General features: G+C 39.0%; 1 protein-coding gene and 1 pseudogene across 1 annotated transcript; both read right to left on the reverse strand.

Annotated features, from left to right (window-relative positions):
* Window positions 1-207: 207 nt before the first annotated feature.
* Window positions 208-20,791, reverse strand: LOC110289151 (protein boule-like; the record flags this gene model as incomplete). The annotated part of the gene is made up of 7 exons (XM_029473942.1): window positions 20,782-20,791; window positions 20,501-20,724; window positions 18,612-18,755; window positions 14,685-14,776; window positions 8,539-8,593; window positions 6,013-6,088; window positions 208-335 (listed from the first exon to the last, which is right to left on the reverse strand). Coding segments are annotated over exons 1-7 (729 nt in total), but the record flags the coding sequence as incomplete, so codon positions are not given.
* A 4,722-nt stretch (window positions 20,792-25,513) lies between these two features.
* The window catches only part of LOC110289152, a 683-nt pseudogene continuing 572 nt past the window's right edge, over window positions 25,514-25,624 (reverse strand).

Below are 25,624 nucleotides of genomic sequence, written 5' to 3' on the forward strand. Positions count from 1 at the left end.
TCAGGGCCTGTGAGATGGCTTAGTGGATAAAGGTTCACAGGCCCAATGGTGGACGGAGAGAACCAATGCTTGCAAATTGTACTCTGCCCTCCACAGTCAGTGGTGACACACACAATAAGTAAATGTGAAAAAGTTCATCAAATACATAAGAATAAAAGTATCTTAAAAATATTTGGTAGTAACTCTTCTAAACTGAGAATCACTTACAGGCCAAGATGGTGGGACAGAAGTTACTTCTGGAGTATGAAAATAAGCAACGCCATTATGGTAAGTGTAAGGGTACCCAGTTGAAGTGGTCAGATACATTGTTCCAGCCGCTGGCATGAGACTAGAACCTAAGGCAAATAATAAAGGATAAGGACGGAAATGTTTAATTTAATTTTATGAACGTGTAATTTCTGAACACATTTTGGAAAACTATTTTAAGGTTTCAACATGGGTTCAGTAAAAAGTAGAATATTTAAACTCGATGTATTACAACACCTTTGAAGAATACATTTTTAAAATTAATACCTCAGAACTTTTATTAGATTATAAGGATTAAGTAAAAATCAAGGTAAGTAAATATTAAAAGCTCTCCAATTCAGATTCTTTTTTTTTTTGGTTTTTCGAGACAGGGTTTTTCTGTGTAGCCCTGGATGTCCAGTTCTACTTTGTAGACCAGGCTGGCCTCCAACTCAGAAATCCGCCTGCCTCTGCCTCCCAAGTGCTGGGATTAAAGGCATGTGCCATCACCGCCCAGCTCCAATTCAGATTCTAATAGCAGTCTAATGAAACAATTCATATTATTCTTATTAACTATATCATTATTAATTATATTTTTAGAAATATAAATTATAAAATTGAAACACTTTAATTTTTTTGAGCACTGATTGGTGTTTTTGCCTTGATGTGTGTCTGTGCAAGGGCGTCAGAGCCCCTAGAACTAGAGTCGCAGGCAGTTGTGAGCTGCCCTGTGAGAGCTGGTAGTTGAACACAGTTCCTCTGGAAGAGCAGCCAATCATTCTCTACTGAATTTTAGGGATGGTCTCTCAACACCATGGAGCTCACTGATTCAGTGAGACGGCCTGCCAGCAAGCCCCATGGCTCTGAGATTCCAGGCACACACTGCCAGGCCTTGGTTTTTACGTGGATTATAAAGGACCCGATTCAAGTCCTCATTCTTTTGGCAAGCACTTTACTGAGATATCTTTTCAGTCAATAATACATTTTGTAATAACTACGTTAATAAATGCTGAGTCAAGGTCAAAATTAATATTTTATCATCCCAGTAGACATATGATATGGTTAAGGAAAGATAAAATTAGCAACAAATGTGAAAATTTTCTTTAATAAGCAAAACTACAGAGGTGCTTAATATAAAAAGTTTTTTTAAAAAGTCAAAGGATTATAGAAATCTGAGGAAGGCATACACATAATTTATCTAATACCAAAGCTTTGTTTCCTCTGATAACTAGGACACATTTGTTTGATTAAAAAACATATCATGCAGTTAGTTTTTTGTTATTAGTTCTATATTTTTACTTTCTATACTTCTACTTTGATTAATTTAAAATGATTTTATAATCACAAACCCTTTATTTTATTTTAATTTTTTATTGGATATTTTATGTGTTTACATTTCAAATGTTATCCCCTTTCCTAGTTTCCCCTCTGCAAACCCCCTATCCCATCCCCCCTTACCCCCTGCTTCTATGAGGGTGCTCTCCCCCATGCCTCCTATACTCCTGCCTCACTGCCCTAGCATTTCCCTATACTGGGGCATCAAGCCTTCACAGGACCAAGGGTCTCCCCTCCCACTGATTCCAGGTAAGGCCTCTTCAGCTCCTTCAGTCCTACACCTAACTCCCCCATTGGGATTCCTGTGCTCAGTCCAATGGTTGGCTGCAAGAATCCGCATCTGTATTGGTCAGGATCTGACAGAGCCTCTCAGGAGATCACAAACCTTTTAATTTGGTAATTCTAAATTTCTTTAGCTATTTTAAGTGATTTTTTTTCAAGGTGAAATAGCTGGGTTTTTATTGCTGTTCTACTTACAACAGCAAGGAAAAGTAATCAGCCAAGATATCCATCAACAGATGAATGGATAGTGAAATGTGGGTACAAATACATAGAAGAATCTTATTCAGCTATAAAGAAAATGAAATTATGGAAAATTCAGGAAAATATATGAAATATGGAAAATGCTATACATTAGATAAACCAGATTCAGAAAGACAAATAATGGTTGTCCCCTCTCTTACAGTTATTCCAGCTTTAAATGTTTAGATATGGGGGGGGTGTGCATGTGGGACATATAAACAGAAAGGGGTCTGTGAGAAGGGAAGAAGAGGTGCTGAGAACTGAGGAACAGGAACATATGACATGAAAACAGCTAAGATGCTACTGGGGTAAAATGGGGGAGATGGCAGAGAAATGTGGGAGAAATAGAAGGTTCAGAGAAGTAAACATTATATCTGAAAATGTTATCACATAGAGGGTTGATATCTAAAATATAGAAAGAACTAAAAAAAACTGGATACCAAGAAAACATTCAATTAAAAAAAGGGGTTCAGCAAAATTTTGCTGGTGTATGCAATGGTGGCAGCGTTTGGAGGCTGATTATGGGATGGATCCCTGGATATGGCAGGCTCTAGATGGTCCATCCTTTCATCACAGCTCCAAACTTTGTCTCTGTAACTCCTTCCATGGGTGTTTTGTTCACAATTCTAAGAAGGGGCAAAGTGTCCACACTTTGGTCATTGTTCTTCTTGAGTTTCATGTGTTTTGCAAATTGTATCTTGGGTATTCTAAGTTTCTGGGATAATATCCACTTATAAGTGAGTACATATCATGTGAGTTCTTTTTTGATTGGGTTACCTCACTCAGGATGATACCCTCCAGGTCCATCCATTTGCCTAGGAATTTCATAAATTCATTTTTTAAATAGCTGAATAGTACTCCATTGTGTAAATGTACCACATTTTCTGTATCCATTCCTCTGTTGAGGGGCATCTGGGTTCTTTCCAGCTTCTGGCTATTATAAATAGGGCTGCTATGAACATAGTGGAGCATGTGACCCTGATATAGGTGTCTTTTATGAGGCTATGCCGGGGCTTGGCAAACACAAAAGTGGATACTCACAGTTATCTATTGGATGGATCACAGGGTCCCCAATGGAGGAGCTAGAGAAAGTACCCAAGGAGCTAAAGGGGTCTGCAACACTATAGATGGAACAACAATAAGAACTAACCAGTACCCTCGGAGCTTGTGTCTCTAGCTGCATATGTAGAAGAAGATGGCCCAGTCGGCCATCATTGGGAAGAGAGGCCCCTTGGTCTTGCAAACTTTGTATGCCTCAGTACGGGGGAACGCCAGGGCCAAGAAGTGGGAGTGGGTGGGTAAGGGAGTGGGGGGGGGAGGGCCTGGGGGGACTTTGGGGAGAGCATTTGAAATGTAAATGAAGAAAATACCTAATTAAAATAAATAAATAAATAAATGGGGTTCAGAACTAAATAGAATTTTCAAAAGATAAAACACAAATGATTGAAAAACACTTAAAGAAATGTTCAACATCCTCAGTCATAAGGGAAATGCAAATAAAAATTACTTTGGGATTTCATTTTACACCTATTAGAATGGCTAAGATAAATAGCTGATAGCTCTGCTGTGAGGATGTGATAAGGGAACAGTCATTCGTTGCTAGTGGGAATGCAAAGTTATATAGAAAATCAGAATGGTGGGTTCCAAGGAAGTTGGGCATAGATCTATCTTATGATTCCATTACACTACTGTTCGCTATACACAAAGGACCCTACATCCTGCTACAGAGACACTACTTCATCCATGCTCATGGCTGCTATATTCATAATAGCCAAAAATTGGATAGAGCCTAGTTTTCTACCAAACAATAAATGGATAAAGAAAATGTGGTTACAAGAACATAATGGGTTATTTATACATGTTAAAATAAATCATGAGATTTGCAGGTTAAAAAAAAATCATGACATTTGCAGGTTAAAAAAAAATCATCCTGAGTAAGGCAACCAAGACTGCCAAAGAGAAACATAGTATGTATTCTCTTGTGTATGGAGGGTAGCTTTACGACTTTAAATAGGTATGATACAGTCTCTATAATCACCCTTAGGTTTAGAGTAAGGTACAGGGAATCGGGGGCTTGGAAGATCCTCCTAGAAAGATAGACTATATAGTTATAGAGAGGGGTGGGGGTCTGGGGAAAGACTGAAATGGAAAGATTAAATAGAGAGGGTATAGGGAAGAGTGTAGTAAGGAAAAGAGTATGTAGGGGGACAGCAACACTAATGGTCATTTGAGGGGTCCTATGTAAACCTACTACTATAGAAGCTTCTTAAAATACATTTATACAAGAAATCTAAATGGAGTAACCAGATAAATGGAGAGATGATGTCCCAACTAGAGATCTCTAGCCATCAAATAAAATCTACAGGGCCAGAAATGGGTTACATCTAATTGAGTTGTTGGCCAAAGGAGCCCCATGGAGACCTTCGAACAACCCAAGCTATTGCCAAGGTGATTGGTTGCTCTTGAAAATTGATGGTAAGGTCCTAGTTCTGAATACAATATTTAAATATTTTATTGAACATGGAAAAATTGAGCTGGTGCCTAACCAGAACCTTCACCAGTATTGACTGGTGTTTGTAGTACTGGAAGGTACTCTATGCTAACCCAGCTAGAAATCCTGCCATCTACAAGAGTAAACTGTCTGCATGATACACTAGTATAATAGTGGCACAAATGCTGTGAGAGTAATCACCCACTATCTGACAATATTTAAGGGCCACTCCACAAGATGGAGCCTATGCCTGACATTGCTGAGGTAGTGGCTAAATAGGACATGGGCCTAGGGAAAAATCAAATGCTACTACTGTTCTGGTAATGTAACATAGCAATAAAATGATTCCTAATGACACTCTCCTATACCCCTAGATTCAGTTCCTCACTCAGTCATCATCAGAAGTGTCCATTCCTCCTGAAGGAGATGGATAATAATTCAGAGACCCACAACTGGGTGATGAACAGAGAGTGACAAACTTTGGAATACTTTTGGAACATCTTAAATGGGATGTCTTCATCAACACCCCTTCTGCTGACATCAGGGCTCAAGGAGCTATGTGGAAGAGGAGGCATATGATTCAAAGAAACAGGTGGGATGGACTGACACCAAGGAAACAGTGTTAGATACAACAAGACTGACCTACATATGAATCCAGAGAGACAGTAGTAGCATACACAAAGGCTGAAGGGAGGAAGTAGACATGAGTTTCCATCCCTAACCAGAAGCTATTTGCAATTGACAATTGCTTATAAAGGAAAAGTTTGTTTTCTCTAGTGGCATTTCACTGAGTAGGCCTCATGCCCAGAAGTAGATAGCCAATGCAAAATGAACTCAATGGTATTTTGTAGATGCTTTTTGTTCTCATATTAATTTGTTGGGGCATTAAAAAATACTGTCTTTTGCTTATATATTATTGTTTCTGACTGTTTTAGTAAGTTTTATTCCTGTGTGTCTGGTGCTTTTTCACTTTTTAAAAAAGTCTTAAAATTGTTTTTAATTGCCTGGTGTGTGTGTGCGTGTGTGTGCATGGGGGAGGGGAGAGAGAGAGAGAGAGAGAGAGAGGAGGTATGGAGTTGGGTGGGTGGGAAGGATGTGGGGAGGGTAAAAAGTGAATATACTATATGAATATACTGTATGAATTTTCAACAAAAAGAAAATGCTATCATGATACACAGTACTTTGCTAATTAAAAGATTTTTCTTCTAAAATTTTGTTAGTAGAATATACTTAATATTGTTCAGGTATATTTCCCCTACACCCTCAAACTAAAGAATATTAATTTTTGGTAAGAAGTTTTATATAAGCACCACATTTGCCAAAATAAATTTATTACATAAAAGAAAGAGGATATTTTAATAAAAGGTCTATAGGAGTCTAATATTTCATAAAAGGACTATGCAAAATATTACAAAAGTCCATTAGTTCTCAATACATACGAGGAATCCCTACTTGTTGTTTTCTTATTGCTGGACCAATGTTGAGTTTCTTATCCTTATAATTAAGTTTTTCAGCCTAAAATAAAGGGAAAAAATCAGTCATTTTGACACAATGATTTGTAAAAATCAGTGACAAAACCCAGTATGAAATTGGCAGACATTGTATGACTTTTTTTTTCTTCTTCTTTTAAAAATAGTTTTATGGATCACAGAATGGCTTCAAACTGGATATGTTATCTTATGACTGTGAACTTCTGATCCTTTTCCCTCTATCTCTCAAGTGTTGTGATTATAGGCACTTGCCACATTGCCTGTGGCAAGTGGTATTGGAAATTAGTATGCTACAAATTGAGCTACATCCCCAGTCTAAAAAATGATGGTTCCTAGGTTCAAATAATCTATCTTCATCTTGGTTCTACATCTATGAATCCAGATGATGTAGTATTTAGTATTCATCATTACTTGCTGATTGTGTATTTGTAACTTATATATTCTCTAAAATTTATTTGCAATTTCTGAACCACTATTTGTAGTTATTTCAAGGTTACTAGTAGACATGAACAGAAAATGTGAGTAGTCCAACACACAAGTAGTCAGGTAAGATCAAAGTTGATTTTATTCTTGCTCTAGCTATGATATTTTAATCATATTCCTTTAGATATTCTTTTCACATTATATGCTTTTTTAAAAAAAATAAAATCGCTTCCAGGTGTTGAAGCATTAGCTAGTATTCCTAAGTACAAGAAGGTTGACAAATGCTTTATGGAGAAAACATGTTGCCATGCTTATAATTCAAGTATGGATATAGTGCTATTGGCCATGAATCTAATGTTAATGATTCAACAATTATTAAAAATAATGTCTATTATGGCTTGGATATGAAGTGTCCACCTTTCTTCCAATAAAGTCAACTGACAGATCCAACCATAGGGGTTGATCCGATGAAAAGGGATCTGAGTTAACAGATTACTTTGGAGTCAATAATTTGATAGCATTATTGGGAAATGGTGGAAAATCTAAAGGTAACGCTTAGTTGGAGGAAATAAAAGTCATAAGACATATGCTCTTGAGAACTACAGCTTATCGTTGGGTCTCTTCCTTAGCCTTTCTCTGCTTCCTGACTACTCACTAATGAGGAATGTTATGCCTTGCGCAAGACCCACAGCATCAGAATCAGCCAGCTATGAGCTGAAACCTGTGAAATCATGAGCTAAAATAATCTTAACACTTTTAAATACTCTCTCTCAGGTCTTTATGATAATACAAATTATTGCTAACATAATTTCTTTAAATATAAGCACATAAAACCAGGTTATATGTTGATTTACTGGTAGCAATGATATTGTGACTAGAGGAACTTTTGGTCCTTCTTCAACTAGGAACACCAGAAGTTCAGTATTCCCTTATTCAGTATTTATGGTGACTTTACAGAATATAAAACTACTATGGATAAGAATTGACTATGTATGATCTTAATAATATATAATTAAATTACTTTCTTTTAAAAAGGTTAAATGTTATACTTGCTATAAGTTAAAAGGTATCAAAATAAACTACAGGCTCTATCCATTCTATTAATGAAAGTTCTTGGGTTATGAAAAGTATTTCAAAGGAAAGAAATAATCTCAGGTAATCTTATCCTAGTAGTCTACATTTGTAGTGTGTCTAAGGAATTTTAAAAAGCTATGCATCACAGAGATATATTCTTAAATTACCAGTTTAAGCAAATAAAGCAAAACACACTATATCTTTTTATAATTAGATATTTTCTTAATTTGCATTTCAAATAAACCCTTTCCTAGTTTCTTCTCTGAAAATTCCCTATTCCCTCCCCCTGCTCCCCAACCCACCCACTCCCATTCCTGGCCCTGGCATTCCCCTATTCTGGGGCATAGAACCTTCACAGGACCTAGGGCCTCTCCTCCCATTGATGACCTACTAGGCCATCCTCTGCTACATATGCAGCTAGAGCCACAAATCCCACTATGTGTTTTCTTTGACTGGTGGTTTAGTCCCAGGGAGCTCTGGAGGTACTGCTTATTTCATATTGATGTTCCTCCTATGGGGCTGCAGACCCCTTCAGCTCCTTGGGTCCTTTCTCTAGCTCCTTCATTGGGGACCCTGTGCTCCATCTAGTGGATGACTGTGAGCATCCACTACTGTATTTGTCAGGCACTGAGCCTCTCAGGAGACAGCTATATCAGGCTCCTGTCAGCAAGCTCTTGACATCTGCCATAGTGTCTGGGTTTGGTGGTTGTTTATGGGATGGATCCCCAAGTGGGGCAGTCTCTGGATGACTTGGAATGACTTCAGACTGCTTATTTGAGGTCAATGGCAATCTTAAGATATATACAAATGTACAAACACACACACACACACACACACACACATATATATGCATGTATTCACACATACCTGTATATAAATGGATCGCTGTACTTGTGCTATATCATTATACTACCATAAAGGATTAGTTTCACAGAAATATGTTCCAAACCACAAATTACATACAATGAAAGATCTTACCTCTTGTAAGATTTTTTGTGCATCTTCTTGAGTTTCAAAAGTGATGAAACCATATCTAAATAAATGGATTAAATTATTACCATTTTCTTAGAACATCAGATTAAATTTTATTTTGCAGTTCTGGGGATTGAACCTAAGGTATGCAAGTTTTTTTTTTTAAACTACTGAACTATATGCCTAAACCTGTATTAACATTTTTACTTCTAAAATATTGGCCACTGTAAAAAATAAGTCTTTCTGTATGCTGTACCAGCATGGGAACCATAGATTAATCCTGTCATCCTTGCTTTTCAAAGTGAAGGGGACTGAAGGAATAAAGAACTCAGGAACCTTCAAACAGTTTTAGCACTGAGATGTAAGCACATGAGAGATTTATGTTCTGGGTTAAAGATTGGGAAAAGACAGATTTCAGACCAAAACAATCATCTTTAATTTCCTTCTTTTTTTCCTCCTTCTCCAGGTTGTGGATAAAAACCAAGGCCTTGTACATACAAGGCAAGTGCTTACCACCAAGTACATCTTTAGCCCTGTAATTTCCTTAAAAACAAAACAAAACAAAACAAAACAAACAACTTATAAAAACCACAAATTTTGCCTTAGAGTAATCAAAGTAGAAAAAAGTCAACAATAAAATATTTCGGGGCTGGAGAGATGGCTCAGCGGTTAAGAGCACTAACTGCTCTTATAGAGGTCCTGAGTTCAATCCCCAGCAACCACATGGTGGCTCACAACCATCTGTAATGGGATCTGATGCCCTCTTCTGGTGTGTCTGAAGACAGCAACAGTGTATTCGTAAAAATAAAATAAATAAATAGAAAAGATTCATTAAAAAAAACAATAAAATATTTCAATATAAAATTTCTAATACTTGTATAGATCTTCACATATTCAGCATTTAATATTTAATTATTGTTACAATAAACTAATACTATGACAACTAGTATATTTTCCAAGCAACAGCAATAAAAATACAAACTAGATTAAAAAAAATTCTTGTATTTAATTTTGACACACAAATAACCCCAGCAATTAGGAAGCATAGGAAAAAGAACTGAGATCTCGCTCAGCCTGGGATACATAGAGAGACTGTTTTCAAAGGTTAAAAATAGAAAAAAAGATATATGTATGATGTACATTATGCCCAAAAGCTAAATTCTAGGAAAAAGAAATAAAACATAGCTACCAAGTATGAGTGCTGTTTAGACAGTAAACTCCTGTTAATAATGCTAAATATCATAATTATCATTTTATAACTCATAATTACTGTACCAAGTATTCCTTCTTGTTTAATGTTTGCTTACTTTTGTGCTGGGGAAGAAAGGTCTTCATACCTTCTCAGCAAGTGCTCTACTACCTGGCTATATCACTGACATCAAAGTAACTTCTTTTTAAAGAAAGAAATTTCTCTTCCCTGTTTGTCCAAATACTATTTTTACACTGAATCTTTTTTCCAGTGTATGATTTTTGGGATCTTTGTTGAAAATCATGTGGCAGTGTGGGCTTATTTCTGGGTCTTCTATTCCTTTGGTCTTTGTGTTTATTTTTGTGCTCATACCAGAGTCTTATTTATCTGTAATGTCTAGGGCTCCAGCATGAAAGAAAGCATATACTATTTGCATAAGACTGACTTAATTTGCTTAACATATCTCCAGTTGCATTCATTTTCCGACAAATAACATGGCTTCATTCTTCTTTATGGCTGTGTACATAAATTGCATTTTCTTTATCTACTCACAGTAAATAAGGATTGCCTTCTTTCTGAATCATTGCCAGGATTTGTTTCATCAATCAATGATTGTCCTTCAGACTGGCATAAGATAGAATCTCAATGAAGCTTTCATTTCTATTTTTCTGATGACACAAGGTTAAATATTTTCCTATACATTTGTTGGACAATTATAATTTGATTTTGAATATTATCTTCTCATTTCATTAGCTCATTTACAGACTGGATTGCTTTGTTTTGGCTGTTTAGTTTAAATTTTTTGTATATTGTAGATAACAGTTCTGTCTTATGTATAGTTAGCAAAGATCTTCTCTTATTTTCTAAGCTATCTCTTCACTTGATTGTTTCCTTTGTGTGCAGAAGCTTTTGGATTTGGTGAAGTGCCAGGTGGTATTGTTAGTGCTTTTCCTGAGTGACTACAGTCCTAGTCAGAAAGTGCCTGTTATGCCAATACCTTGAAATGGTTTTGTTGGTTTTAGTTTCAGGTCTTAGATCATTGAGATGCTTTATCATTTTGGGTTACTTTTTTACTTTAATTTATGCACATGAAGCTTTGACTGTGTACTCCTGTGCTTAGTGTCCAAGTAGGCTAGAAGAGGGTGTGAGGTCCATTGGAACTAGAGTTACTGATGGTTGTGTTGTAGGAGCTGCTCTGGGAGAGCAGCAAGTGCTCTAACTGAGCCATCTCGCCAGCCCCATTCTCATCATCTCTTATAAACCACTTTAGTCTTAGTTTCCTTGTTGCTGTTTGTTTCTGTATCTTACTGTTACTGTTACACACTGGCTTAAGTTTTTAAAATATTATCTTTGTTGTGTTGTCTACAAATTTATCATTTCACTTTTCCAATTTAGTGGAATGTATGTCTTAAAAATGTGCTGAAATGACTGAAATTTTCTGAAATTCATTATCTGTTGCAATCTCTTCCATTTAGATCTAATTTTGTCAATTTAGGTCTTCTCTTTTCTTGTTAGTTTGGATAAGAGCTTATGGATCTTGTTTCTTTCCAAAACACTGTTGGTTCTTTACCCCCGTTTCCATTTTATTAATTTTTGTCTTCTTGATCTTGATTCTTTGCTTTTATTGACTTTTTTTTTTTTTTTTGGTTTGTTCTTATTCTTTCCCAAAGCCACAAGGTATATTACTATTTACCTGAAATCTGATTCTAAATGCTCTTATTTTCTACAAATTCCCCTTTATGATTTCATTCAATTTCATAGGTTTGCATTATAGCCTCCCATAAGTCTGAAGCAGGCTGAGCCAGAACTTGACCTTGCTGCCACTAAGGAGATTATCTAGGGTGGAGCCTTCCTCCCTAGATCACTCTATTGTTCAGCCAAAGTTACTGTTCCTCTTTAAGATACTGCTACCTGCTTGAGCAGACTAGTTGTCTTGGTTCCAGTATTTCTCAACCCACCTAGGCTCCCTCTTTTCTTTCAGTTCCAAGATGCCTTCCAGGCTCGAACTCGGACATGTAAGCTGCTGGCCGGCCCCAACATTGCATATGTTATGATTTTTACATTTTTAATTCTCAAAATTTATAAATTTACGAAATTTTTGATGATCCAAATCATCATTCTATAAAACGTCTCCATGTTCTAAACTGTTTATTTCTAACTTTATCTCACTGTGCTCAGAATACAAAAAAATTCAGTTTTTCATTTGATAAGCTTTGCTTTGCATCCTATTTCATGATCTATTTTAGGAAAAGTTGTATGAGCCAATCAGAAGAATGTGTATTCTGCAATGGAATGTTCTGTAGATTCAAGGTCAATTTGATCTATGATGTCATTTAACTTAGATGTTGCTCTATTTTCTGTTAGAATGATTTATTAGTGAGACTAGAGTATTGAAATGACCCATTATTATTGTGTTAGGGTTAGTCTGTACCTTTGTACACTGATAATTCTTGCATCGGTGTTTGGTGCACATGTGTTTAGAACATTTTCTCTTGAATTCTTTCCTTAATCAGTATGAACATAGCAACTCTTATAAAGGAAAGCATTTAATTGTAACTTGGTTACAATTTCAGAGGGTTAGTCAACTGTCATCATGGTGGGAGCATGGAGGAACAAAGGTAGACATGGTGCTGGAAAGAAGGCAAGATTTCTACAACTTGATACCCAGCAGCAGGAAGAGAGAGACACTGGGCTTGGCTTGGGCTTTTGAGCACTCAAAGCCTACTCCCAGTGACACACTTCCTCCAATAAAGCCATACTTCCTAATATTTTCAAAAAACACCTCTCCCTGGTGACCAAACATTCAGATATATGAGCCTTGGGGAAACCTTGTCTTTCAAACCATCACATTCCATTTCTTGGCCCCCATAGGCTCATTTCCATATTATAATGCAAAATGCATTTAGTCCAACTTCAAAAATCCCCATAGCAACAACAATATGGACTAATCAGTACCCCCAGAGCTCATGTCTCTAGCTGTATATGTAGCAGAAGAAGGCCTAGTTGGCCAACATTGGGAAGAGAGGCCCCTTGGTCTTGCAAACTTTATATGCCCCAGTACAGGGAAACGCCAGGGCCAAGAAGTGGGAGTGAGTGGGTAGGGGAGCAGGGCAGGGGGAGGGTATAGGGGACTTTTGGGATAGCATTTGAAAGTAAATGAAGAAAATATCTAATAAAAAAATTCCCCATAGCTTATCACAGTTTCAACACCATTTAAAAATCCAAAGTTCAAAGTCTCTTTTGATATTCAAGGCAATCTCTTAACTGTAATCCCCTATAAAATCAAAATCAAAAAGGCTAACACATACTTCCAATATACAATGGCTCAGAATATACGTTATCATTCTAGAAGGGGAAGAGGGAGCACAGTAAGGAATACTGGACCAAGGAAGACTGAAAACCAGCAGGGTAAACTCCAAATTCTGCAAGTCCATGTCTGATGTCAAAGCACTCTTTAGATCTCCAACTCCTTTCAACTTCTCTCCAACTCCAACACACTTCTCTCATGGGCTGGGTCCACATTGCATCTACAACATTCCTCAGCAGGTGTCTCATGTCCCTGGCACCTCCAATATCTTTAGTCTCCAATGAAATACAGGTTTTACCATCACAGCTTCATGCAGGTCCTATCTGGGCCTACATGTAGGGACATCCCTGACACATGCTTGGTGTCAGCAGCTTTTCTTAGCCACCGAGGAAGATTCTATAACCTTTTTCATGTATTTTTGACTCTAAAGCCAGAACCACGTGGCTGAAGCTTGCCAAAGCTTTGCTGCTTGCTGAGGCTGAACTTAGTCTTCTTATTCAAGTACATTTACAGCATTTTGTTGCCCATAGTTTCCTTTGCTGCTTAACCTTCTCTTTATTTCCTTTCTATAAGTTGGCAGGTTAACTGGGTGGGATCTTGTTCTGAGGTCACCACTCCCTTTATTCAATTTAACTTTCTAAAAAATTTTTAAAACTTTTCTTATCTCACTATTTTTATCTCTTTGAGCAACTGGTCTTAGTTGTATTACGTTTCCTGGCACTCTCTTTTTTCTCAAACTGTCCATTTTGTATTTTTTCTTGCTCAGCTTGTTCCTTTTCATTATAGATTGTATGCATAAGACAGACTGCTAATAACAGAACAACAGAGTCAATACTAGGCTCTCTTGAAGTCTCCTCTGTTAACACCAATAATATAAAACTTCAATTTTGCCTCAGGCAAATTTTGGGACAAGGGCAGAAAGCAACCACTTTCTTTGCCAAAATATCACAAGAATGGTCTCTAGGCAACCTACAAATATTCTTTTCCTCTGAAATCTCTTGAGTCAGGAGTTAAAATCTGCATTGCTCTTAGTACCACTGTCTTTCTTCCATAGTCCTCCTAGTATGGCCCATTAAGCCCTGCTTAAAGCATTCAAGGGCTTTCCTAGTCCTAAACCCCAAAGTCGTCCCAATTGTTGACTTGATAAGTAATCATCCCCATTAGAATGGCAGTTCTCATTTGCTCCTCAACTACATTCTGAACCACACCAGATATTCTTTGGGGTCAGCAATTTTCAAATAAACTCTCTTATTGTTGAAACTAAAATACAATTCTAAAAGCATTTGCTTCTTTAGCTGATATATATTTGCCACTCAACATTTTTGTCATATTATCCTGAATGGCTCCTTGGTCCGTACAAAGGTAAAGTTTTAGACTAACAAATATTACAGTCCCCCTTTACCCCACCAAAACACACACACACACACACACACACACACACACACACACACACACACACACGAGAAAGGAGGGGGAGGGGAGAAGGATAACACAAAGAGACAGAGAGAAAGATGGGGAGGGGAGGAGAGAATGTATGAGAAAAATAGGGCATAAAATTCTCTACTATAAAAATGAAGACAAAATATATTAGCATATAAAAGCTAAGCCAACAGAATACAACTCATTATTCTTTATATTATGTGCAATGATACTAACCCTTTGGACACTCCAGCTCTGTCATTAACAATCTTCACTTCTTTTACAGACCCATATTGGGAGAAAAATTTTCTTAAATCATTTTCGTTTGTCTAATGACATAAAAAGAAAACATTAAGAAATAGTTAAAGCAATAAAAGGCGAAACAACTCTGACGCTTACTATGGAGACATAAAAAAATAGAAAACAAGTGGAAAAGTACTTATCATTATAAAATGTAGGTAAAAACCACTGTTACAAAAAATCTATGTATTTTGATTATGTAGTAGAAGGTAGCTAAATGATTATATATTAAGTCAAAACATTTTAAACCGAATTAGTCCAAAACTACAAAGAACGCTAACTGGGTAAAGTTATCTTTCAGCAACTTTAAGAATGCTAAGGTGGATTACATATATTAAACCCAGTTAGGCTGTATTCTACTGACTCTAGTATTTGGGGAGGATAGCAGTTATAGCAGTGAAACTAGGCCACAGTGGCCTAATCCAGTCACTTTATAGTAATCAACATAGTCTTTAGGACGACTGAGGTCTTAGGAAAAGATATATTTTCCAAATACTTGATTTTTTCCATAACAAGTTACAGACTGACTTGTTATTTCAAATTACAAGATATTTTATTTGTACTCAACATACATTTTAGCTAACTGCAGATAATATGATACAACAATAATATACACTGTTCAAGATGGTTATAATAGCTGAAATAGATAAGACAATAACAGCTATTCCCAGAGAATTTACAGTCAATTCTTTAGAATTTTATTTCTTGGGTTGAGTTGCAACTGTTTGTTTCTAAGTGTAACTTTAAGGTTATATAAGAAAGAACCAAGAGATGTGTTAGAGCACAGCCACTCACTTTGAGTTCCGTTGCTACCACACTAACTTTAATACACTATCTGTTATTTTGGATGGTGACCTTAAGCCTGCTAAATTGGACAATGACCAATACTACAGCTAAGAATAAGTAAATTGCTTTTTTTCTAATAAGTATAAAATGAAATCAGTGATAGAATAAGAACTGCTATTAGATCTCTAAACCAAGTTCATCCAAACGCTTCTTTGGAAGAAGAATTACTAACTCAGCCTTGTAGAGTAAGGAGCAAGTCAAGATTATTGGACTTGAAGAGATAGTTTCTAGGCTTCTAAGAACAAGAGGTTTAAAAAGTCTCACACTGTTTTCTACTTTAGGGAATTATTTCCTCACTAGCTATTATTTTTGTGGTTTTGAAAAAGATATCTCATGGGAAAGACATCTGTTACCTTAATACCATGTGTGTGCAGAAAAGATGGCATATAAAATCCAAATTGTGTTTTTAGTGTGATGTGCTTTAGTGACTTATGTGAAAATGTTTGTATTTATTGAATATTTACTTTAAAAATATAATAAGCATAACATTTTTCTTAAGTAAAAAACAAGTAATTTTACCTAAATCATGGTAAGAGTATATGGTAAGAAGATTTGTGTCAAAAATCACACATAATGGCACATTTTATTAAAGATATATCTCTCCCTATAATTTCTAATATGTAAACTTAGAAATGCTTTTATAAATCAATTTGAAAGGTATGCACGCGCGTGCGCGCATGAGTGTGTGTGTGTGTGTGAAGATGGAACTTAGGACTTCTATAAGCTAAGCAAACCTCTATCATCAAGTAATACCTTCAGCTCATGTAAGAGTATTTGATTAATAGGGTTATTTGATTTTCTGGAGTCCACCTTCTTGAGTTCTTTATATATATTGGAAAATAGTCCCCTAATCAGATTTAGATTGGTAAAGATCCTTTCCCAATCTGTTGGCGGCCTTTTTGTCTTATTGACTGTGTCTTTTCCCTTAGAGAAGCTTTGCAATTTTACAAGGTACCATTTGTCGATTCTTAATCTTACAGCACAAGCCATTGGTGTTCTGTTCAGGAATCTTTCCCCTGTGCCCATATCTTCAAGGCTTTCCCACACTTTCTCTTCTATAAGTTTCAGTGTCTCTGGTTTTATGTGGAGTTCCTTGATCCACTTAGACTTGAGCTTTGTGCAAAGAGATAAGAATGGATCAATTCACATTCTTCTACAAATAACCCTATTAAAAGAAGTGGGGGGACAGAGCTAAACAAACAAAGAATTCTCAACTGAGGAATACCAAATGGCTGAGAAGCACCTGGAAAAATGTTCAACATCCTTAATCATCAGGGAAATGCAAATCAAAACAACCCTGAGATTCCACCTCACACCAGTCAGAATGGCTAAGATCAAAAATTCAGGTGACAGCAGATGCTGGGGAGGATGTGGAGAAAGAGGAACACTCCTCCATTGTCGGTGGGATTGCAAGCTGGTACAACCACTCTGGAAATCAGTCTCAGAAAATAGGACATGGTACTACCGGAAGATACAGCAATTCTTCTCCTGGGCATATACCCAGAAGATGTTCCAACTTGTAATAAGGACACATGCTCCACTATGTTCATAGCAGCCTTATTTATAATAGCCAGAACCTGGAAAGAACCCAGATGCCCCTCAACAGAAGAATGGATACAAAAAATGTGGTACATTTACACAATGGAGTACTAGTCAGCAATTAACAACAATGAATTCATAAAATTCTTAGGCAAATGGATGGATCTGGAGGGTATCATCCTGAGTGAGGTAACCCAATCACAAAAGAACACACATGATATGCACTCACTGATAAGTGGATATTATTAGCCCAGAAACTTAGAATATCCAAGATGCAATTTGCAAAACACATGAAACTCAAGAAGAAGGAACTAAAGTGTGGATACTTTGTTCCTTCTTAGAATGGAGAATAAAATACCCATGGAAGGAGTTACAGAGACAAAGTTTGGAGCTGAGACAGAAAGAAGGACCATCCAGAGACTGCCCCACCCAGGGATCCATCCCATATACAACCACCAAACTCAGACACTATTGCATATGCCAGAAAGATTTTGCTGACAGGACCCTGACATAGCTCTCTCTTGTGAGTCTATGCCAGTGCCTGGCAAATACAGAAATGGATGCTCACAGTCATCTATTGGATGGAACACAGGGCCCCTTAAGCAGGAACTAGAGAAAGTACCCAAGGAGCTAAAGGGGTCTGCAACCCTATAGGTGGAACAACAATATGAACTAACCAGTACCCCCTAGAGCTGTGTCTCTAGCTGCATATGTAGCAGAGGATGGTCTAGTCAGCCATCAATGGGAGGAGAGGCCCTTGGTCTTGCGAAGATCATATGCCCCAGTACAGGGGAAGGAATACCAGGGCCAGGAAGCAGGAGTGGATGGGTTGGGGAGCAGGGCGGGCAGAGGGTATAGGGGGTTCTGGGGATAGCATTTGAAATGTAAATGAAGAAAATATTTAAAAAAAGAGACTCATGAAAAAAAAAAGAATATTTGATTAAAAATATTCCTGTATACCTTCCCTGTATGGAATACTGTGAATCATTTCAAATATGCTTTTCTGAAAGAGTGAAATAGCTGATTAGTTGATTAAGCACACTTTTTTTTTTAACTGATTCTCTATTTGGACCACAGGGCTTTTTAAATTATCAGATAATAAACCCTATCAAAGAAAGCTATTTGTAAGAAATTGAATTCTAGGACATTAGTTAGGAATGCAAGAATAAAAGTTGGGAAAAAGATAGAGTTTTATAAGACTAAAATCTTTAGATTAAGTTTTCATTTAAAAATTGAAATATTTATCTAGTTGATTGGAGTGCTGTATAGGAAAGTAAAACTGAAGTATGAAGTGTTATTTGTATTTAAACCAATGCAATGTGAAACCCATTTTGTATATTAACCATTTGTATATTAACCAATGTGCAAGTGTAATTTTATAGTTGTATAAGGAAATATTTGCTGAAAAATGAAGTATTCTTCTGCAAAGAGAAGCAGAACACTTTTGTTCCCCACCTTGTTACACCCACAGATAGATACCTTAAAGTCAATTCCTCCTACAAAGATGCGGTTAGGGATCACAGTTCCGTATCTTGGGCCACTTGCTGGGTTATTCAAAGGCACAGGTGACACAGGATTAGGGGATGGAGATAATGAATCTGTTTGTGTGTGATTTGTTGATTGCTGTAAAATAAAGTCATTTTATGCTTTTAGCACTGGGTATAAGTTTTAATATAGGATCATCAAAGCTGTCATTTAGGCAAAATATCACATATTAGACTTGACTTTATTCTAAAATTACAAAGATTGTAATTTAAAATCTTTAGCGCTTATAGCTTTGGGGAGAAATAAAAATGAAGCAAAGTACTTCACTCTACAGAAGTGCTTACTATTAAATGTACTACTCAACTATACTTACATTAATTATGATATAGGCTATTTGTTAAGGAAGAATACTAAACTCATAAAGTCAAAGAGGGAGAGAAAAGACTCAGATGTCTGGAGAAGCTCTGTCTCAACCATTTTGTCCAGGTGTTAAGTTGGCCTGGACAGTATCAGTCAGGCAGTGGTGCTCTCTTGTTAACAGAACATCAGCATTAGACAAGGTCACTGTAATTATAATGGAGCAAGATTAAAAAAAAAAGCATTCTTTAATCGTGTCTAAATACCTATAAAAACAAAAGCACCGTCCAAAATACAAGAACTAGCAAACATTGCTATATCCTGGATATTCTGAGCAACTGTTCTCCTTTACCAATCTTACTTTTAAAGTAATAATATAGACAACCACAGAAACATTCCCATTTCCTTACAATCTGCATTTCAGGTAAAGCCCTTCTACCTGAAATTCTAAAAGTCTCAAGCCCATTTTGTATAAATTGTGTTCTTAACACCTGAGAGGCCCCATGGTGTACTTTCTTCCTCGTACCAATGACTTCACAGACAACTCAATTACAGATGTGTCTGTGGTCTATAGAATGAGTTCCCAGACAGCCAAGGCTACATAGAGAAACCCTGTCTTGTAAAAAACAAAACAACAAAAAAACCTAAAACAAATTGGTATATATCCATTATGTTTATACTTCTAATTTAGAAGGCTTAACATATCAATATCAGTGTCCATTTATTTCTAGTATAGAATTTGTTAAATAATGAAGTCTTCACAAAATTCTGTAAAAACAAAGTAGTTCAATGGAAGTACTAGTTTGTTTTCAAGTTTAAATAAGAAGACTCCATTTTTCTGTGAGAGGTGGATGAAATCAGTCCCAAGTGAAGAGACCTCAAACACTGAGAAAAAGAAAATTATTTTAAAACAACCAAATCACTTCAGTCCCTGTTTTTAAGGCTCTGGTGTGGATGTTATGGCTTTCTTTCTTATTTTCTAAGATACCACATATTTACCTGTAATATATTACTATGCTGTAATATTCATGAAGATAGGAAACTTGACTATCTTTTTTTTTTTTTTTAAACTCACTGCGACATGCAAAACAGAAACATCGCATAGCAAGTGTTCAGCGCGTATCTATCTGTTGACTGTATGAATGAGGTTTCAGGAGAGACCTGCTTGGTATTTGTTCAACATTTGGGTAAGGACCGAAGTATCAATCAATAACATTTTAGAACACATTTTATGGTTAGTGGCAACAAGGCTCTGTCAGAGGTAACATCAAGTTCCTTCGAGGTTAGCACTGAATTTGAGGAGAGGGAACCTCCCACTGTCAACCATTTGAAAGCAAGGAGCTAGGAGGCTGGCTGCTCTAGGATCCTTAGTCTGGACCCTCTATTTCCCTGTAAAGCTCGACCACCAACGAGTTTATTTAGACACTCTTCCAAGGTAACATGGCCCCAGTGCCTCCTTCTCTGGGGCTTAACCTCGACCTCGAGATGGATCATCTTTGCAAAGACAAAGGAAGAGGTGGGCTAACCGTCGCAGTCACCGCCTCGGTGCTCCTTCCCCTCGGAGGCCAGCAGGCTGAGGCGATGGGGCAAACGGCCGGATTGACAACGTCCTCGGGTTCTCTCGGGTCATCGTGGACCGGGACACCGACACGAGGGTCTCCCCCCTCCCCACCAAAGTGCGGGAGGGAAAAGAAGGCCAGCCAGCGAGAAATTTTGTCAGGCAAACCCGCCAGCAGCGGTGGCGGGAACCCTCAACGGCACCTACCACGCGCTGGCCGCCTCGTGCAAGGCGGGGCCGCGGCCTTGCGTGGGCGCATGCTGATTGGCTGGCGGCCGGGCACGGGGCGGGGCGCGGCACGTTACCAGGCTTCACTGGGGGGGTGGGGTGGGGTGGGGTGGGGTGGGGCGGGAGGGAGCCCCTAGGCCCCGGCCCGGCCCAGGCCTGACAGGGCGGCGCGCGTAGCTCAGGCCTTCCCGGGCTCAGGCCTTGCCCCGGGTCGGGGCGTCGACGACGGCCGCGCAACTCGTGCCCGCGGGGGGCGAGAACGTGTCCCGAAAAGGGCGAGCCGTCGAGGGCGCCGCCGTCCGGGCGGGAGCACTTGAGGGCGGCCGCTCGCTAGGCACGTTTGGCCGATGGCCGTTTCCCCCGAGCTGCCCGTCCGCCCCACCGAGGGCCAGCGCCCCTTCTCACACAGCCCGAGGGGCCGCTCTCCTCAGCGGGGCCGCCCGCTGCCCTCCGGCGGCGCGTTCCTTCCCAGCCCCACAGCAAGGCTTTCGACTCCAAAGCCCACCCTTTCCAGCCCGTCCGAAGCCGGGCCGCGCAGAGGCCGGCCGGCCCTCAGCACTCACCGCCCGGGACTCGGTCTCCATCTTTCTAATCTCCGGAGTTCGCGGGAAGCTCAAGTTGGAAGGCGCGTTCGCAGGAAGCGAGCCGGCGCGTCTCCCGTCGGGGACTTGCTCCCCCTGGCGGCGGCGGCGGCGGCTGCAGCGGCGGCGCAGTCTCCGAGCCGGGCGAGCTGCCCTGTGGGGGCGGGGGAGGCGGGCTGCGCAGCGGAGGCGGCGGCGGTGGCGGCGCTGTGCGCAAGTCCCAGGGGCGCCGGGCGGCGGCACGGCACGGACGGCGCGCACCGCGACTGCCAGCGGCGGCAGGACGGACGGCTGGACGGACGGACGGCGAGTACCGTGAGCGGAGGCGAACCAGCCGCGGAAGCCAAGAGCGGCGAGCTGTCCCTGCCCTGGAGGGCCGACCTCTAGGGTCTACTACGGAGCGTGGCCTCCGGGGACTTCCGAAGGCTGGCTCGAAGACAGGAAGACAAGTTTCCACGTGCAAACTCTGCTCCCCCTTCCGGGCGCCACACGCAGAAGCAGCGGGCGCCTCTGCTCTCAGCACCTGTCGCTGTCTCTGTCGCTGTCACTCATCCCTGCCAGGGAGGGCGGGGCAGCGCAGTTCAGGCCCCTGGTAGGCTAGCTGCCCCGCGCTCCAGGCTAATAATGCATTTCATCTCAGCACTTGGAAGGCAGAGTAGGAGGATTTCTGAGTTCAGGGTCAGCTTGGTCTATATACCGAGTTCAAGGATAGTTTAAGGGCTACACAGTGAGACCTTGTCTCCCTCCCTTCCTCCCTCCCACCCCCACTCTCCCATAAAAGAACAAACAAGCAAATAAAATAAAAGTAGGAGAGAGCCTAAGGGAAAGGAACCAGCTTCATTAGACTTGGCCCCATAGCTTTGGGAACTCCGTTCAAAGACTCCTTTGCAAGGACTTTTTAAAAAGTGCCTGAGAGCCTACCTTCTCTCTTAAGTAGTATGTAATTTCTGTTAGATAAATTCATGTAATAAGGACTGTCATTATTATAAGCAACTATCCGTCATGCACACATCTTGTTTCAGGTACAGTGCTTTGTGGTCATTTCTACTGTAAATAGGTGGCTAAATACTTGGGTCAAAGTCTAAAGCTGTAGCTTTAACCCTAGCGCTCTGCAATCCCGATTCTTCATCTCAATGGGCTGGCTTTTAAGGGTTTTAAGCCATCAGATCAGCAACTGTAAAAAGTTGCATAACTTGTCCTCAGAGTAAGCAGCAACAATATTAATGTTAATATGTCCAAAGGTTAGTTATCAAGAATAAATATCCAAAAGCTTAGTTATTCACCAAAAATAAGACGGGAAACAATTTTTGTTAATTGTAGAAGCATCCTAGCAGTTGGCATACATTTCTGCATACAATTTAAACTCATTTTCTCAGGTTTGAGTTTCTGTGGAAAAGGAATACTACACAGATGTGTATTCAGATTTAAGTACATATTCTAGAATTGATTTTTGGGCATTCTATCCCAAAGGATAGAATTGTAACTAAGGATTTGATTATAATACTCATCTCTTTTCTTCTGAAGTCTTTTTCTTTCCTACTAGAATAGTTACTTTTGAAGGGAGCATCTTCTAAAAAGGCCACTTGTCACAGGAAATACTTGGTCTGACATAATGAACAAATGAGGGAACAGTGACTGTGTTAGGGAAGATAGCTGCACTCCTCTGTTCAGCTCCTCTTTTACTTCTTATCCAAAAGGAACTTAAATAATACTTGGCTGAATCACACAAAATTATATTGGATCAGCTTAGTAGACAGTACAGTTCTTATGCTCATAATGGGATGTGCTGCTGGAAGGCAAAGTTCAGACACTAGTCCTTGTTGCCAAAATATTTAAACTCAATTGGGGTCTCTTTTCCAACTATGATCATTCAGTTCCCAGATAAAAGGTGCAAACCCTTTACATTTATGATAAACCTTATATACTAGAGCTGGGCAGTTTCTAATAACCTCTATGGTATTAGTATCCACTTCCCTATCAAATATCCCAAGTTATAGCTTGCCATGTTTCATTTGGATAGCTCTTAACTCCAAATGGCCAGCCCTCATGATTTGTTTTCATGATTCACATACCTCATGCTGTCTTATCTCTCTCTCTCTCCTTCATACTCATGTTCCTTCTCCAACCCCAAGCCCAAGAACTGAAACCCTACCTACCTCTCTTCTTCCTATCCATAGGCTGCCAGCATCCTTATTCAACCAGTAGTTTTAAATCAAAGAGTAAGGCCATAAAGCACCTCTTCTCCCTGAGTCAACCATAGCCGGTAGTTAGTATTACAGTACATAGCAACAGACCAAATCTCAACAAGTCCTCAAGACATCTGAATGTTGCAGAAGCCAGGGATGTGTGACTGTATTCCCAATTGCCTGTGAGGCTGAGGCAGGAAGATCACTTGAGCCCACAGTTTGAGACCAGTCTGGGTAACATATCATCAAAATAAATAAATTAGAAAGGGAGAAAAGACCAATTTGTACAAACGATAATTATACTTAAACATGCTTAAAATAAGATACAAACAAAAGATATGTGAACTGTGGTGAAAACACTGTGGGAATGTTAATATACATTGACGGTCTACAGGGCCAGGAATGGCCATAATTAAGACTGGGAATGCTGTCTTGGCAGGAAATGGGAGGGAAGGGTCTCAGACCTTTCTATGTACCCAATGCTGGGCTAAATACATTCCTTTATTATTATTATTATTATTATTATTATTATTATTATTATTGTCAGACAGAGTTTCACAGTGTTGCTCAGCTTACCTAGAACTACACATTGAACACTGACTTAACTCATGGTCATTCTGCTTCAGCCCTTGATTACTGCATTTAATTACAGGACTGGGCCTACCATACCTCAGTTTTCTATTTAAATCTCATTTAAAAATTTAAAAGTAATTGCATTTATTGTGAGTGTGTGTGTGTATACAGAAGACAACTACTGGGAGTTCTCCTTTTCCAGGATCAATCTTAGGTTGTCTGACTTGGTGGCAAGTACCATTACCCTCTGAACCATCTTGCCAGCCGTTGCTTTGTCTCTGTCTTACTGACTCTCTCCAGTTGAATTTGAACCTTAGAGAGGTAAAGTGACTCTTGTCACATTGTTAGTAAGGGTTAGATGTAGTTTTCAAGACTTAATTCTATTTGGCTCTTTTGCACAATACACTCTGTTATTCATACCTTACAAATCAGTTACAAATTAATTCTTGGGACCTTTGCAAATCAGAGATATCAAAGATACCAGAATTAAGATGTTAATCTAATCAGAGCTAAAACTTACAAAGATTTTTGGTTAGGATTTGGATTTTGACTGTCCATCAAAGCTCGTGTATTGCAGTTTGATCCCCAGCTGGTGGCAGTACAGGAGGTGAAGAAAAATTTAGGCAGAGGATCCTCATTGAGAGAAGCCAGATAATTAAGGATTAATAATTAATAATAAAATAATTATTAATCCACAAGTGGATCCTGGCAGCCTGCCCACTCTTCTCACTGCTTTCCTGATACTATGAGATGAAGAACTTTCTTCCAAGCATGTTTTTCATCGTATGGTTTGATAGATAGGCTCAAAATGATTGGGCCAAGTGACCATCAACTGAAATATCTGAAACTGAGTCAAAGTAAGTCTATCACTGTCTGTATTTTAGATATTCTGACACAGCAAGGAAAGGCTAACACATTCTCAAGTCAGAACAGATTCTGAGAGTCAGTGGCGGGAAACAGGTTGTTGAATTAGAAGAGAACAGCTCATGTGAAAAGGGCACTTGTATTTCAACAAAAGAGAAAGGAGATTTAGATATCTATTTAGATAGCAGTTTAGATAGTAGATGGCTTTTACAAAGATAACATGGAACAGTACAGTGTACAGGGACTTCAAGCATGGCTCTGTTGGTAAAGAGCTTGCCTTTCTTTTTTCTTTCTTTCTTGGCAAAGAATTTTATTAATCTTTTCCAAACTTTATTCCCAGGCTTCTTCAGCTTAAATTGCTGCAAAGAATGAATTAGGTATAAGTGAAAACTGAAAAGAGCAGCAGTGTCGGGGGGGTGGGCTTAAAAATATTAGAGATTTTATCGGATCCATAATAAACAAAAAAAATTTTAAAAAAGTAGTCATGATATAAAAATAGCAGCTCCTGTAACTCCTGCAGGTGTCGCCTTCTTCAGAAGTTGCTTCGATTCAGTTTGCCTCATTCTTAGAAGTCTCATCAAAATTCTCCACCAGATCTGGAACTTCCTCCTCCCCCTCCTCCTCCTCCTCCTCCTGATCCTCCTGCTCCTCCTGCTCCTC

This window comes from Mus caroli, unplaced genomic scaffold, assembly GCF_900094665.2.
Source record: "Mus caroli unplaced genomic scaffold, CAROLI_EIJ_v1.1 scaffold_15509_1, whole genome shotgun sequence".
Taxonomy (NCBI): domain Eukaryota; kingdom Metazoa; phylum Chordata; class Mammalia; order Rodentia; family Muridae; genus Mus; species Mus caroli.